The sequence below is a fragment of the Chanodichthys erythropterus genome, chromosome 23 (assembly GCF_024489055.1).
Source record: "Chanodichthys erythropterus isolate Z2021 chromosome 23, ASM2448905v1, whole genome shotgun sequence".
Lineage (NCBI taxonomy): Eukaryota > Metazoa > Chordata > Actinopteri > Cypriniformes > Xenocyprididae > Chanodichthys > Chanodichthys erythropterus.
Window position 1 is genome coordinate 16,969,019 of NC_090243.1, and position 18,179 is coordinate 16,987,197.

The 18,179-nt window shown below is 31.8% G+C and overlaps 2 protein-coding genes across 2 annotated transcripts; one reads left to right on the plus strand and one right to left on the minus strand.

Annotated features, from left to right (window-relative positions):
- Positions 1–16: 16 nt before the first annotated feature.
- Positions 17–13,187, minus strand: grnb (granulin b). Its single transcript, XM_067378589.1, has 16 exons — positions 13,070–13,187; positions 12,391–12,472; positions 11,730–11,873; positions 9,818–9,940; positions 9,653–9,751; positions 9,421–9,571; positions 7,369–7,404; positions 7,063–7,154; positions 6,769–6,907; positions 6,517–6,614; positions 6,079–6,315; positions 5,297–5,539; positions 4,562–4,834; positions 3,293–3,541; positions 2,178–2,414; positions 17–1,138 (listed from the first exon to the last, which is right to left on the minus strand). The coding sequence occupies exons 2-16, from the start codon at positions 12,391–12,393 to the stop codon at positions 1,025–1,027; spliced, it is 2,238 nt and encodes a 745-aa protein (XP_067234690.1). The 5' UTR covers positions 12,394–12,472; positions 13,070–13,187; the 3' UTR covers positions 17–1,024.
- Positions 13,188–14,037: 850 nt separating this feature from the next.
- Positions 14,038–17,979, plus strand: si:ch211-40k21.9 (THAP domain-containing protein). The gene is made up of 3 exons (XM_067378249.1): positions 14,038–14,170; positions 15,023–15,676; positions 15,834–17,979. Exons 1-3 carry the CDS (start codon positions 14,106–14,108, stop codon positions 15,835–15,837), a joined length of 723 nt encoding a protein of 240 aa, XP_067234350.1. The 5' UTR covers positions 14,038–14,105; the 3' UTR covers positions 15,838–17,979.
- The last annotated feature ends 200 nt before the right edge of the window (positions 17,980–18,179 follow it).

Here is an 18,179-nt window from a genome sequence, read left to right on the forward strand (position 1 = left end):
TTTAATTTCAGTGTTTTTTTCTGGTATAATTATTAAACAAAAACAAACAAATCCACTTCAACAAGTAACGGAGGAAAAAAAATAAGGACAATCCAAAAAATCAAAATCAACCCCATTGTATCACAGTCAATCAGTAAGCAAATTTATTTGACCCTTCAGTAAATTTTAAAATAAGATAAAGACAAAAATCACAAAATTAATTGTTGAATGACACTTGCACTTGAATATAAACACTTTTAAGTAATTGGAAAACTTTTAAAAATGCACGCGGACAACTTGAAACGTTTCAAATGAAACCTACAACGGAAACAGCAGATAATTCGGAGTGAACCCTGACACTTAACACCCTCTAAGTAAAATATAGGGTTAATTTCTCATCACAGGCCAATTACATTTACAATTCTGGAACAAATTTTACAGATTAAAATTTGTTCTATCAGATTTTAAAGTCATTATGAAGTTGCTTTTGTGGTTGATGCATTGGACTGCAGTTTTAGGTTTAGTTCACTGCTGATACATTCAGTTTTGATTCTCAGTAGCTTTTCTCACTAACAATAATATCTGTTCTTAGATTGTGTGGTAATCGGCAATACAATTTAAAATGCATAAAATCAACATCCGCTAACAATGCACACAATGGACTTCAGATGTCATTTACTTTAATTCTGCTGAAATCACTTCTATAGTCACTCTGACATCTTCAGCAACTGAGTACATGTAGAGATTTTAAAGTGAAATAATAACTTTGATAATGTGCGTTGGTTTATTGTCAGTTTCCCTTAACAAAATCGATTTAAATCAAAAACTAAAATGTTTCTCAGTGTATCCTGCTTAAGCATAAGGCTCTGTATGTGTTTGTTCTGGTAAATATTAAAGAAAAAACATGATGCATAGTCCCTTGTCCAAAGAGGGCTTCTTTAAAAGCAATGCTTTATGCAACATGTCTGAGTGCTGAGTGTGTGTATGGATGTGCACTTGTGTTATGCATGGACATGTGTTCCAGTGTCAGTCTGTGGATTTTCACTCAAAGAGAATTATCCCACCAGGTGGCTGTGGATGCTTTAGTGCAACCGTGCACTTCCGGGTCACAACTGTATCCCATAGGGCAACAGTGCTTCATGTCTTTACAGCACACTGCCTACAAAAAGAGAAAAAACTCTGTTAAATGTTTGCATACCTCGGTGAAGATAGCTATCAGTAGAACTGATTTCACTTCATGCATGCATGTAAAATGTCAGTCAACACAATAAATAAAAATAACATAAACAAAAAATATATTTCATTAAATAAAATAAATAAAAAACAATAAAATATACATTTCAGTAAACAAAAAACAAACAATAAATAAAAGATAAAAACAAAAGTATGACTAAAAATATAAATAAATATGTATTAAAAAAATCAACTAATAAAAACAAATATTAATTTCAGTAAACAATTAATTTATTAGGTTATTATTTGTATTTACTGAAATTTTATTGTTTGTTTTATGTAATTATCTTTCTCATTTTATTTTTGTATTTATTTATGGATTAAAAAAACTAATATATATATATATATATATATATATATATATATATATATATAATTTACTTAAATTATTATTTTTTTTTTCATCTTAATTCGATTTATTTTATTTGGTCAAGTAAAGACAAAAAGTAAACAAAACAAAAACAAATTTCAGTAAAAAAAATAAAATAAAAAATTGGCAAAGACAAAAAACAATTAGATAAATAAAACAAGTAAACATATTTCAGTAAAAAAAAAAAAAACACTAAAAATAATAATTAATCAAATAAATAAAAATATAAATAAATAAATTTCATAATTTTTTTCCATCTTTACTTAACCAAATCAATAAATATAATTAAGTAAAGACAAAAAAGAAAAAAATTAAATAAAAACATTTCAGTAAAGAACAAATAAATACAAAAATACAATTTGGGAAATTCAATAAATACATAAAACAAATAAAAAAAGTTTCAGTAAAAACACTATAAATAATAATAACAAAATACATAAAATATAAATATACAAATGTAAAATTAAGATAAAGAAATAAAATAAATTCAGTAAACAAATCAATAAAAATAAGTAACAGTGATAGTGATGTTTCCTTTAGCAAGCAGCACTAATAATATCAGACATCACAGAAAAACAATCATTGGATTTCATACTTCTCTATATGGACAGCAGGCCCATGTGGAGTCTGATAGTCTACAGCAGGTCTGGGTCTTTGAGCAGCGCGTGGACGCGTCACACAGCTCCTCCTCTTCTAAATGCGTGTCGATGTGTGTCTGTAACTGTGTCAGAGGAACACTGAGCACGCCGGACGCTTTATCGCAGGTTCCGAATTCGAGGTTGCAGGTGTAGCCCTGTGGGCAGCAGTGCTCATGGTCCTCACAGCACACAGCCTGCAGAGAGGAAAATCAGAAGAGCACACAAACACAAAGAGTATCAAATTAATGTAAAGCGCATGAAAACAAACCCTGTGGTGCTCCGAGTACTCAAACTGAGAGGAAAAAAATCACAGTTAGATGGAAAAACTTCCACAAAACACGACATTCAGAGCAAAAATAAACTCTGTTTAAGGTCTCAAAAACACACGTATAGCTAATAGAATAAAAGTCTTTCAGTTATTGTAATAAACATGTAAAGCTATTTAACCATGTAACTTTTGTATGATAAATGCAGAGGTACTTTAAGTAATAAATACATAACCAAAGGCCCTCTTTATACCTGATATTAAGATTGTTTTGGTCATTCGGATCACAAGTAGATATTCTCGTTTACACATAATATTTCAATCAATCACTTTTTTCCACTTTTAACCACTTCTGTCCTGATTTCTTCGAGGGGAGGGTTTTCAGATCTTTCTATCAAATGGACAAAATAAGCTCATTCAATTTACATATGAACCAGAGACGATGGAAAAACATGTGGAGATCAGCAGCTTTCGTTTCTGCTCTAATAGCCGTAAGAACCACGCCGGACCCTGTTAGTGTGTGTTAGAGATTAGGAATGGTCAGAGAACATTGTGTTTGGTACATTTTTCATCTTCAAACCAAACTTGGGTCTTCAGCAACAAAGTTTAAACCCAATCTGGCTAGCGTGCTTCCCATAATGTTTCACAGGTGGAGAGTAGGCAGTCTTTTGTGACACATTCAATCACATGAGAGTCTACACTACGAAAGCAAAACGTTTTACACCTGTATTTAGTGTTGTCCGCTTGTGATCCAATCAACCAAAATGCATCTTAATATCAGGTGTAAACAGGGCCAAAAAGACTTACCTTGACAAGAGGACAACATCCCCACTGCCCTGTGGGTAATTTACAACAGGTAGTACCAGATGCACAGCTGGTCGTTGAATCGCACTTCACATCTTTGTCTCCAAGCAACACCTCTGACCCCTTTGTGACCCTGGCCTCTTGTTTTGTGTACCAGGGGATCTCATGGTAGGCTTTAATGCAGGACGTTTTCTTCTCATTACACTTGTAGCCGACAGGGCAACAGTGATTTCCATCCGTACAACACACCGCCTTAAAGAGAGGAGATGATATTGTGTGAGAATTAATTCCTTTACTATATTCATAACAGAGTACTATATACTGACTGCAATTGTTTTGTATGAAAAACAGTACAAAATAGGAAACAATAACATTTCAATGGTAGTATGCTATATTATGTTGAATGTTTATTGGAGGTCATCATCTTGGATTTTTTGCATTTTAAATCAAAGCAAATAAAACAAATATATAACATAAAAATATTAATAACTATAAAATAAATAAAATAAATACAATTAAACAAATAAGTAAAATTAAATAAACACAAATAACTAAAGACTACAAAATAGCAAATAAAATAACTAAAATTAAACAACAACATAAAATAAATTAACTATATATATATATATATATAAATTATAAAAAAATATAGAAATAAGTAAAATTAAAATAAAACAAATGCATGAACAATAACTAAATTATAAAACAAATCAAATAACTCAAATCAAACAAAACATAAATAACTATAAAATAGTAAATAAAATTAAATAAAACAAAATAAATTAACTATATATAAATTATACAGAAAAAATATAGAAATTCAAATTAAAACAAATACAAACAATTACATAACTATAAAATAACTTCAAATAAAAATAAATAACTAATAACTTTAAAAAAAACAAATAAAATGACTAAAACTAAAATAAATAAAATAAAAATAACTAATAATAACTTAAATAGTGCCTATTTATATAGTGTCTATATGAAAACAATAACCACATCCACACAAACAGCACACTTATCCTTCTATATCGTCAATAATCTGCCTGTACCTGTATTTGAGTGTATTTATTGCATATATGAAACTATACATTTTAAGCTATTTGAACGTTCTGTATCTACTGTAATATACGTGTACTATATGTGTGAATTTATTCAGTGTGATCTATCAATCTGTAGCTAAGCTGACTCATTTGTGGTGTTTTAAGGCTCACATGTGGCATTTACATTGTATTAATTAGTGAATGGTTTAATATTCACACGTCTAACCTTTGGCAGCGGACAGCAGCCCCACTTTCCGAGATTGCTCATAAAGCAGCAGGTGTCGTCTCTTGGACAGCTGGTGTGAGCGTCACACATGTGTCTGTCCACCGGATCTGCCAGTTCTGGAGTATTATCATCAGAATGCTGGGTCACGCTCAGCGCAGACTTCTTCCTGAACCAGGGCATGCTGGGAAGGCCGGGACGTACACAGGTTTTTTGAGCCAAGTCACACTTGTAGCCCTGTGGACAGCAGTGCTCCTGATCGGCACAGCACACGGCCTACAATATTAAATTATACACATTAAAACACAACTCATAATTGATTCCAATAGAGTTTGGGGTAAGAATACTATAATAAGTATTTAAAAAAAAACAAAAAAAAACAGCACATATAAATAGTTTGGGCTAATTTAGGGCTTTTCAATTTAACATGTGTAATCAGTGAAATTTATTACAAATAAATAATGTTAAAAGATCGATATGCAATTATTTAAATTAATCGGCATGTCATGCAACTAATATATTCTATAATCAGAGTACACATGAACTATGTATATTTATTCAACATGCATTATGGAATTGCATTCTCTGTAAAGGATACATGCAATGCTGTCAATAACAGCATAATTAACATAACATAGTAAGCAACATTATCTAGACGACATTATAAGTGCAAGCATGTGTGCACACCTGTACATTAGAGCTTTAGGTCTAAAGTCTTGTTGCTAAATGTGTGTTTACCTGTGGCATAGGACAGCAGGCCCATGACCCTGAGGTTAGTCTACAGCAGGTTGTCCCTGTTGGACACAGCGATGACTCGTCACAGTTTTGGTTCTGCGATGGTAGGGTCACTGCGATGATCTTCTTCACCAAAGGCACAGAAAAACGGGGACCCTGATTGTTGACACTGTCACAAGTGCTGGCGGCCAGATTACACACAGTATCGTGGGGACAACAGTGGAGATGATCCGCACAACACACTGCCTAGAAATTTAAATAAATAAATAAATACAAAATCAATAATTATTTTTGTTTGTTTGTTTATTTAAATAAATATTGTTTATGACATACATAATTTTATTTTATATTTGCATTATAGAATGTTATATATTTAACTTTTAATTTATTTTATATATATACACAGCTATGGAAAAAATTAAGAGACCACTTAACATTGATTTCTTAACTTGGAGTGGTCTCTTAATTTTTTCCATAGCTATAATATTATTATATATATATATATATATATATATATATATATATACACACACACACACACACACATGTATATATTTAAGGAAAATATCTTATATTTCTATAAAAATATTTACATTTATATATGATATAAAAATATATATATCATTTATACATACATGCATATATTTCTTAAATATATACATGTATGTGTGTGTATTTATATATACATAATAATTATACACAGAACAAACACACATATATTATGTAAAGCCCATATATTTATTTATTTATTTAAAATGAAGAGAGAGAAAAAAAAATCCATTTACATTTGGCAGTGGGCAGCAGCCCCATTCTCCAGATGCAAGTTTGCAGCAGGTGGAATCACCGGGGCACGAAATGGTCTCGTCACATTTCTGATTGGGTGGAGCTATTGGAAAGGTAGGCACCTTTGTCAGCCAGGGAATTGATGCTGAGAGGTCAGCAGGGTCATCACAGGTGCCTGCAGCGAGGTTACACACCGTGTCTTTTGGACAGCAGTGGGCATGGTCCTCACAACACACTGCCTGAAGGTCACAAGACACAATGATATCATAGACTGCCTTTGCACTAAATGAAACATTTTTATTTTTCTGCAATATTTAAAAAAAAAAAAAAAAAAAAGTAGATTTGATCAGGAACTTTTGTTATGGGCTGGGTTTTAAAAGATACTAAGCCATAATTATCGCACTCCAGTGTAGATTTTGAAATGAAGCAGTGTTGAATACCTTTGGTAAAGGGCAGCAGGCCCAGGAGCCTTCTTCTGTTTTACAGCAGGTGGTTCCGCTTGCACACGCTACTGTGTCATTACAGGGAACTACTTTCTCTGCAGGCAGAAAGAGCGATAAATAGATGGACCGATGCATATTCTATACTGATCCGTTTCAACATGCTCAAAGTACAGAATGGTTTGAGATACGAGGTTCAAATACACACTGAAAAACTTTTATTTGCACAAAGATAAAATAAATTAATTTCACCTGTAGGCTTCAGGGCAGTGACTGCTGGGATCTTAGTGGCCATTTCCGTGAAGCCATTGGCTGACAAACACATACTATGGACAAGGTCACAGGTCGTGGCCTCTGGGCAGCAGTGAAAGTGATCAGAGCAACACACAGCCTACATTAAAAAAAAAAAAAAAAAAAAACACTTTACATTTGTTGATTCAAGCTAATGTGGAGTAAAAACCATGCAAACCACAGGAGAACCATAAAATACAACTTTCAACCCTATAGAAAAATATTTAAATATACATTAGGACAAACATGAAGCACCTTTGGCATCGGGCAGCATCCATAGCTGCCGGTTTCCAGTTCACAGCACGTTGTATTATCTGGACATGTGGAAGTCTTATCTGGACAGATCACTACCCACATAAACACACACACACACACACACACACACACACACACACACACACACACACACACACACACACACACACACACACACACACAGAATCCTGAGGCATCAGTTTCAACAAAGACACTTGATGAATAATCAATAGATTTAAATAATACATAAAATAGTGCTTGTAGATTTAAAAAAAAAAAAAAAAAGGTGTCAAGAGTTAGTCTTACCATCTCTAATAACACTGAAGTCTGCATGTGGATCAACTGCAGAAACATGAATATAATTTAAAAACACTCATAAACAGGTGTTAAACTGACAAGCAAACTTAAGGATGTACTATTAATTCCATAAAAGAACTTCAAATTAGTTCATGAAATTTTATACTGTTTTATGTCCCAGTGAACAAGACATAAAATATGCATGTGAAGCTTTTACAACAATAATTAATAATGAAAGCAAAATCATGAAAGCTATTTGTCCTCAATACACAAATTGCTGATAGCAGAAAAGCATTATCTAATGTTTTGCTGTTATTGTAAATATGTGGCAAGTATTTGAGGAGCACCATCTTAAATCATTGCCAACTTTTCATTTTTATATTTTATAAAAAAAAAAAATTTCCCATTGTCATATCTGCAATGATATTGTGTGATTATAACAGTGACTAATATATATGTTTTGTTTAATTTTTTTATTTTTATATATATATATATATATATATATATATATATATATATATATATATATATATATATATATATATATATATATATATATATATATAGAGTTTGGGGTCAGTATGATTTTTTTTTTTTTTTTTAGGAATCAGCAATTACTTATTCATCGAGTGACAATAAAGACATTTATAACTTTACATAAGATTTCAAATAAATGCTGTTCTTTCTATCATCAAATAATCCTGAAAAAAAAGGAAGAAATGTTTCAAACCATCAAATTAGAATGATTTCTGAAGGATCATGTGACACTGAAGACTGGAGTAATGATGCTGAAAATTCAGCTTTGATCACAGAAATAAATTACATTTTAAAATATACTGCAATAGAAAACTATGGAAGCCCGTTTCCGCAAAAAAAAAAAAAAAAAAAAAAAAAAAGCCACTAAAAAAAAAAAAAAGATTAATTGCGACTTTTTATCTCAGAATTGCGAGTTATAAAGTCAGAATTCTGAGATATAAAGTCGCAATTGCGTGATATAAAGATTGCGACTTTATATCTCAGAATTCTGACTTTTTCCTCACTACTGTGAAACGTTATTTCTCACAGTTCTTACTTTGCTTGCGTTTCCTTTCATTGCGACTGACCATCAGGATTACTGCTTTGTTATTTTTATAGATAAAATACAGGACATCATAAAGGATTATTTTTAGCGCCGATTTACCAATAAAGAAATATTGAATTTACTGGAGGAGACATAAAGATTAGTCTCCGGACATATGCATTATGCAGGAATATGCATATAGAATGTTTCCACGGTAACCTTGTACACAGCGTTTCAAGGAGAAAAAACAGCTTTTACTGCCATCTAGTGGGATTAATACTAAAACTACTAAAACAACCAATACCATCATGTTTCATTAACTTTGCAACTCAAGGGTAGAATCATGCAATTCTGCAAATTACAGTCGAGGTATTTGGACAATAAAAGTTGTTTTTAACAGAATGGATACACTAATGAATTTTACACGATAATAACAATATCATAATAATCATAAGAAGAAGAAGAATCAGCTGTGGCGGAGGCGCAATAAATCAGACAAAGCTGAAGTGGCACATTTTATACACCAACAGCTTCAGACTTCACGGCAGCACGGCTATCGTTGGATGCACTGTTACAGACAGAGATACTGACCATCAGTTAATTGCGAGAAAAAAAGTTCTGACTTTATATCACGCAATTGCGACTTTATATCTCAGAATTCTGACTTTATAACTCGCAATTCTGAGATAAAAAGTCGCAATTCATCTTTTTTTTTTTTTTTTTAGTGGCTTTTTTTTATTTTATTTTTTTTTAAGTGGCGTTTTTTTTTTTTTTTTTTTAGTGGCGGAAACGGGCTTCCATAGAAAACAGTTATTTTAAAATGCAATAATATTCCACAATATTACTGTTTTTACTGTGTTGAAAAAAATCTTACCAACCCCGAACTTTTGAACGGTGGTGTAAATCTTAAATTCCTGTATTATGGCTGACACAATGCCAATAAAAGCATAACGCAATTTAATGCCAAATGAAGTAAAAAGTCATATTTCCCACCATCATACCTGCTTTTTTCTCAAATGGTTTCCTACGAGAAGCAGCGAATTTCCTCCAGAAGGGGGACGGACCATAGATGGCCGATACACACATTGAATGCACAAGGTCACATGTGGTTCCATAAGGACAGCAGTGCTGCTTATCTTCACAGCACACGGCCTAAACACACACAAACGCAAACATTACCATATGCATGTAACAACATTCCTGAATAGAAATATGATCAAACCGGTGCTGTACATTTTTCATAGGACAGCAGCCCCAGCTCCCATCAGGCATCTCGCAGCAGGTGGTGTCATCGGGACACTCAGACTCCTGATCTGGACAAACTACTGCTTTCTAGACATAAAAGAGTATTTACTCAAGGCCTATCTGAATTTGTGGCTTTGCAGGTATGTGTATTACCTGCGTTATGGCGACTCTTTCCACCCAGTCTAAAGAGTGTGTTTTATTCACACACTTAGAGTGCTCCAGGTCGCACAGAGTGCCCTGATAACAGCAATGCAAGTGATCGGAGCAGCACTCTGCCTGTAAACACACATACAAACAAGAGTCATTCCATATGAATGTGTACTTTACTGGTCTTGGAACAGTTAGTAGTACAATAGTAGAATGCTAGAATCTACTGAGGAACACAAAAGAGATGTTTTAAAGTAACCAAAATGAACTGTTCGCATCGTTGAATCATTTTCCTGTTATCAGTACTGATTTAAAACAATCCGTTTTGTTTAAAGGGCTATATAAGTAAAGGTGGCTTAAGAAAGAAAGTCTTTATGCAACAACATAAGGGTGAGTACATGATGACAGGATGTTCTTTTGTTGGCTGAAATGAAAAGGAACAAAGTAAATCATTAACACTGTCTTAAACACTAAAAGAATGAAAATAAATTCACTTAATAGTGTAAAGTCCTTTAGTTTTACAGTTCAAAAGTTTGGATTCAGTAATATTTTTGTTTTAAAAGAAATTAATACTTTTATTTGGCATTGATCCATTAAGTTGATCAAGAAAGTGACAGTAAAGATATTTATAATGTTACAAAACATTTTCATTTCAAGAATGTTGTTCTTTTGAACTTTCTATTCATCAAATAACCTTGAAAAATGTATCAGTTTTCACAAAAATATTAAGCACAACTGTTTTCAACATTGAGCAGCAAATCAGCATATTAGAATGATTTCTGAAGGATCATGTGACACTGAAGACTGGAGTAATGATGCTGTAAATTCAGCTTTTAATCACAAATTACATTAAAAAAATGTATAACAATATTTGAAAGTTAAAATAACATTTCTAGTTTTTACTCAAATGCAACTTTGGTGAAAATAAGAAACTTTTTTCATACACACTAAAAAAAAAAAAATCTTACCAAACAAACTTTTGAACACTCTTGTTCGGTCATTTTAGACAGAAATAAAAATGTTTTGAAATTTTAAAAAAATAAAAAAATATCACTAATTCATCAGTATGGTGACTTTTGTGGCAGTCGCTATGTGACCACAAAAAATGTTCGTGCAGGATTAATACAGCTTTAATTGAAAAGTAATACAAATTATAAAAAAACATTTGCATTATTTTTTAATGGGAAAAATATTGATCATATTTATTGCATAAATATCAATTAGTACCATGAAATTCTCTCAAAATGAAAAAGAAAAAATATTATTGAATAAAAATATATTACATAAATTTTAAATCAAATTAAAAAAGGGGTTACATTTCACGTGTTTCATCACTTTTGACCACGGAAAAAAAGCGTGTGCAGAATTAATACAGCTTTAATTTAAAAGTAATAAAAGTTTTAAAATTTGCATTCTTTTTAATTGAAAAAAATGTATCACAATTATTGCATAAATATTAATTACTACCATGAAATTCTCTCAAAATACAAAAAAAAGGAAAAAAAAAATATTATTGAACAAAAATATATTACATTGATTTTAAATACAATTTTAAAAAAAAGTTACATTTCAGGTGTTCAGTCACTTTTGATCATGAACAAAAAAATAAAAATAAATAAATTAATTAATTAAAAATAAACAATACCAGAATTTTATATATTTATTTGATTTCAATTTAAAATATATTCAAAAAGAACATTTTAAGAACAATATTATGATTTTTTTTTTTACTTTATACTTTATTTATGATCAAATAAATGCAGCCTTGTTGAGCATAAGAAATATTATATTATATATATTATATATATATATATTTATATTTATTTATTTATTTATTTTTTAATCCTACCAAACCCAAACTTTTGACCAGTAGTGTAACTCCCAAACACACACACACACAGCTGAAAGACTGTCTTACGTTGGGTAGCGGACAGCAGCCATATCCTCCTGATGGTGTTTGACAGCAGGTGTTTCCATCTTCACACATCCCTCCATCAGGACAAATCAGAGCGACGCAAACGTTCAGACACACACACAGTAACACTACAACACCCGCACGCACCTGAAACACAGGAAACAACCGTGAACTGAACATTATTTGATTCTGTGTTTATTATGACACTATCAAGACAAAACCTGCATGGTGACAAGAAACTTTTGATTAGCTGCAAAGCTTTACAAACACTTTAAATATATAGTATAAATCTGCTGATACATAAGGATTGTGGAGGAATGTCTGGTAGAATTTAATGGGAAGTGAATTATTTTCCATTTGTTTAAAACATTGCACATGTCTGAGTGTCTTAGTCACCTGACTGACGAACAAACGGATTACAACATTTGACAAAAGAGTCTCTTAAAGAGGTACATTTCCCAATTTAGTGAGGAATACAACAATGATAAACACACTGCTGACGGTCTCATGACATTTCCAGGTCACGTCTGGTTGATATACAATCACTTCAGCAGACTTTAGACTTATTAAAAAAAAAAAAAAAAAATATTGTGTCATAATGGAAAAAGCTCTGTTGGATTACACAATATAAGAAATATTAAGAAAACTACAACAAAATACTCACCATTGTGTGTGTGACTGTGCTGACCCACAAAACTAATGCTCTTCAAACGTTCAGATGCAAACCCATTAACAACTTTCTTGCACTGTAACACAAAACATAAAAATGCATAACTAAATCCAGTTCATTCATACAGGGTTTGACACACAGGTGTGTTCGCAAAAGAGGTCAATTCATTATTAATTGAAGTGTTTATAATCATTGTGGTGTTTGACCCCAGTTCACATATCATCATACTCACAATGGGTATTAATATTTATACGTTCAACTATAATGGCTTCTTTAAAATTAAGCTTAACAGTCAGACACAACCCTATAAAAATTAAATAAATGAATATACCACTACAGATTTTAAAGACACTGACAACAAAGTGTTTGCAAATTTACTTATGTTTATCTTAGCCTCTGCTTATTTTTATCAGATAATCTCATCTCAGAGCAAATGTATATCCACCAAAGCTTCGATGTGTGTTAGTTAAGCAGTTAGTAAGGCTTTAAAAGCTGTCTTTGAGAGGCACTAAGTATGTTTTCGTTTCATCAGTAATTATTGATGTTGTAATGTAACGTTCTTATTGTTTCCGACGGAAGCGCGTGAGGAGCTCGACCGGAATAAACCCTCAACAAAGACTTGTTTTATTAAAAAACAAGATGACATATGTGTAAAGACACAGCATGTTCTTACCTTACAGTATTTTCACGTGGTCAGTGGAAAAAATCGCCGTAAAACTGGACGCTGTGAAGTGAATGTAACGCTGCTCTCTGCTGAGTTTGACTTTATTTGTTTCTCACGTGACCGGAGAGTGTCATGTGACAGTGAGTCAGGCTTGTTTGTTCATTTAGTTTACAATGATTTGATAAAATCATTTACATTATGCACACAATATATGAAAAACGAAAAAATATATGATAAAAATAAAACGTATTACAAAAAAATAAAAATATCTCTAAAACTAATAAAATACTCGAAAATATTCAAATCAATTATAATAATATAAATAAAATGCAAATAATATTACATGCTCTAATAGCTTTTTTGTTTTAAACATCCCCAAAAAACGAAAATCATACCGTAAAAATGATTTGATAAAATTATTTACATAAGTAAATATATGAAGAATGAAAAAATTATAATAAAAATAAAACGTATTACAAATTGTTTTTTTACAAAAATCTAAAAATATCTCTAAAACTAATAAAATATCCGAAAATATTCAAATAAATTATAATAATATAAATAAAATACAAATAATATTGCATGCTATAATAGCATTTTTGTTTTAAACACCCCAAAAAAACGAATATCATACTGTAAAAAGTATTTGATAAAATGATTTACATTATGCAAATATATGAAAAATGAAAAAAAATATATATATAATGTATTACAAAAAATGTAACAAAAATATCTGTAAAACTAATAAAAATATTTGAAAATATTCAAATCAATTATAATAATATAAATAAAATGCAAATAATATTACATGCTATGATAGCCTCTTTGTCGTAAACATACAAAAAAACGAAATTTTGATTTTGAGTCAAAAAATGTGGTCATATCCACCCCACTAACATAAATATTATGAATGATACACATCATATCTCACACTTACATGAGGGGGCGGTAATGCGCTGCTCACGTCTGCGCGCCACCGCTGAACGAAAGACAGAAGTTGTGTTGTTGTTGTCAGGATGTGTCGCTAGTGTTTTGAGATTTAAACATGTCGTGTGCAGTTGTGGATTGTACTAATCGTCACTCACCAGGGTCCAGTATTAGTTTTCATCGGTCAGTTGGTTATTTAACTTATTTAACCGTCCAGTCACTTTGTCAAAACTGTCTTTAGATCAATCGCGTGCAATTCATAAATGTATACATATTAAGAATTCTGTCTTGTAATGAATAATAGACGATAACATTTTGTGTATGTTAATTGTTTTTTAAAAAGTAGCCCATTTAATAACCTAAATGTGCAAAATAGCTAATAAGAGAAATCTTAATTTAGCACCCAGGTGAAAAAATACTATAGTAATTTATAGTAAACTATAATGTTTTTGAACCATACTATAGTAAATTGTAGTATACTGTATATATTATAATATTTACAACACCTTGTTAATGAATGCTATGTATACAGTAGTATTAACTATAGTGAACTGATAAACTGTAATAAATACTGTAGTATACTTTAGTTTTTACTACAGTAAACTGTAGTCCATATTGTAGTATATACCCTATAGTTGTAGAAAACTTAGTACAGTTTTGGCTAATTTGTTTATATTACTATATTTATTATATTATCACAGCAACTATAGAAATACCACAACAAATTAATTCAAGTACTTTACTATAGTATGGTTCAAAAACACTATATTATTTACTATAAATTACTATAGTATTTTTACTATAGTACCAGGAGGTTCTTTTAACACTTAAAACCTTATTTTTAAAAAAAAGTTAAAATTATAGTTTACAAAATCCCATTCCCAGTTCAAATCCCTTTTCTGTTAAATACAAAAAGTGATTTTTTTATTATTATTCTAAGAATAATACTACTTTTATGATATGGCTTTTTTTATTTTACCTCATTGGCAATCTCTCCCATTCTCTAACCCATCTATCCATTAATTTCCCTCACAGTTTCCCATTAGGTGATAAAGATCGGCTGCATCGGTGGATGGCGAACATGAGACGTCACAATTTCAAGCCATCTCCATATTCTCGCATATGTTCCCATCACTTTGAAGACAGCTGTTTCTACAAGAACAACAAAGGTCAAGTGTGCCTTGCTAAAACGGCTGTTCCCACCAAATTTTTGATCCCGGACTCCTTTAAGATGGCATGGTCCAAATTATATAAAAGGCGGAAGAATATGGAAAATTATGAAAATCATGAATTTCATACTTACAGTCTGAAAAGTGATTCCAAAAGAAAGTTTGTGGAGGAGGAGGTCGTTTTAGATGAGTTTGTGAAGGAGGAAGACGCTTCGGATCTGGACATGGATGAATCCAGTGGGACGCCAGTGATTTATCCCACTGAAATATGTATCACTGCAGTTAGACATGATCACTGCTACCGTTCTTGGTCTTCAGACTCAATGGCAGAAAAGCAAGAGATCGAGTCGGCAAAGAAGCAGAAGCACAATTTGAACCTGGTCCTGGGAAAGATTGAGGCCTGCAGAAAAAAAATTAAACTGAAGAATGCCATGATTAAAAGGTTAAAGAGAAAAGTGACTTCACTGTCCTCTGTTATTTCGGAGTTAAAAGCAAAAAATCTCATTGAGACCAAAAAAATGTAAGTATATGCCATGTTTATTTCCAAATCTGTCATCATTTACAGATCTTTTTATTCTGAAACATAACAGAAATGTCTTTTTCATGCAGTGACAAGGTGACGTTCAGTTTTGAGTGAAGATTTATCAGATGAAATATGCATATTTTGTCTCTCACAGCTGAAAGGATCTAGATCACGGGCTCCAGCCTAAACCGAAGAGTCAAGAGCTGTAAAAAAAAAAAATACTTGGCTTGGATGGGGAAGTGGTGTTTTGTTCTGCCAACATTTTCCCAGTCATTTCCACCAGTCCGCAGCAGACACATTGGTTGATAATGCTGGGGAAATGACCTGAGAAGTCGATTTAGTCAGGAGGATGAAGAGATATCAGAAGAACACATAAAGAAAAGCACCTTATTAGGCGACATGCAAGAAGCCCTGCAAGATCCAGCACAAATGTCAACATGGATGGTGCTTGTGTCACTGTTTTTCTCAGGGATGTTGACATGTAGTTCTTTAATTACATGATTCATTTGTTGGCGGCTTATGTTCCGCATCCACTTTTTTTTGTTGTACAGTTTCTAATTTTCTTAATAAATGTTCAATGTCAAATTTCTTCTGATGCAGCAAATTGAATATAATCACTACAGTACAAGTTTAACAAAGAAAAAAATCAATACAGTTTTTCATTAAGTTGGATACATGCTGTGCTGTCAAAATTAACATGTAATTAGACTAGTTTTCCAGGCTCTTGGCACCATTTGCATTCATATATTTATAAGAAAATCATATGCAATACTTTACATTAGTCTCATTAGTTAACTACACAAGTTAACATGAACTAACAATGAACATCTACATCATTTATTAATGATACTTCCAACATGAACTAAATCTAAAGTTTTAAAAATGTATAGGATTAGCAAATTTTAAAGTTGTATTTGATAGCAGTAGTTGATGCACTGTCAGCTAACATGAAAAATCAATCAATTGTATTTTTACATTCATAATTGCTCTAAAAAAGATATTGCTCATTTTTAGTTCATGTTAGCTAATGCATTAAAGGTGCCCAAGAATGCTTTTCCACAAGATGTAATATAAGTCTAAGGTGTCTCCTGAATGTGTCTGTGAAGTTTCAGCTCAAAATACCCCGTAGATTTTTTTAAATTAATTTTTTAACTGCCTATTTTGGGGCATCATTAAATATACACTGATTTTGGCAGCGCGCCGCCCCTTTAATTCGCCTGCTCCCTGCCACACGAGCTCTTGACCATATTACAGTCCATTTACAAAGTTCACACAGCTAATATAACCCTCAAATGGATCTTTACAAGATGTTCGTCATGCATACTGTATGCATGCTTCGAATTATGTGAGTAAAGTATTTATTTTGATGTTTACATTTGATTCTGAATGAGTTTGAGGCTATGCTCTGTGGCTAATGTCTAATGCTACACTGTTGGAGAGATTTATAAAGAATGAAGTTGTGTTTATGAATTATACAGACTGCAAGTGTTTAAAAATGAAAATAGCGACGGCTCTTGTCTCCGTGAATACAGTAAGAAACAATGGTAACTTTAACCACATTTAACAGTACATTAGCAACATGCTAACGAAACATTTAGAAAGACAATTTACAAATACCACTAAAAATATCATGATATCATGGATCATGTCAGTTATTATTGCTCCATCTGCCATTTTTTGCTGTTGTTCTTGCTGGCTTACCTTGTCTGTGCACAGATGCAGACGTTAATACTGCCTTTCCTTGTCTAATGCCTTGAACATGGGCTGGCATATATGCAAATATTGGGGTCATACATATTAATGATCCCGACTGTTGCGTAACAGTCGGTGTTATGTTGAAATCCGCATGTTTTCCGGAAGTCTTTTAAACAAATGAGATTTATATAAGAAGGAGGAAGCAATGGGGTTTGAAACTCAATGTATGTCTTTTTCATGTACTGAACTCTTGTTATTTAACTATGCTGAGGTAAATTCAATTTTTGATTCAAGGGCACCTTTAAATAGCAGTAACAAGTGAGACCTTATTGTAAAGTTTAAGCAAATTATCTTTTTGAAACTGCATAAATAGTTGTAAGATATTTAAAAATTAATTTAAATGATAATTAAACAGATCTGGATAACATCAGTTCATGTTTTGTTGAGCTGATTTTGCTGACATTTGTATAACAAAGTTACTTATTTACAAAGGAGGACATTTTAAAAAATGCAACATATTCTGGGTGAAGATGTGGCATTAATAAATCAACCACATGGATTTCATTTTTAAAATCAGTAAATTTAGCCAATACAATACGGACAGTAATTGGTCATTTCCAGCTTTAAAGGATTAGTTCACTTTAAAATGAAAATTAACCCAAGATTTACTCACCCTCAAGCCATCCTAGGTGTATATGACTTTCTTCTTTCTGATGAACACAATCTGAGTTATATTGATAAATATCCTGATGCATCCGAGCTTTATAATGGCAGTGAACGGGACCAATGAGTATGAAGCTCAAGA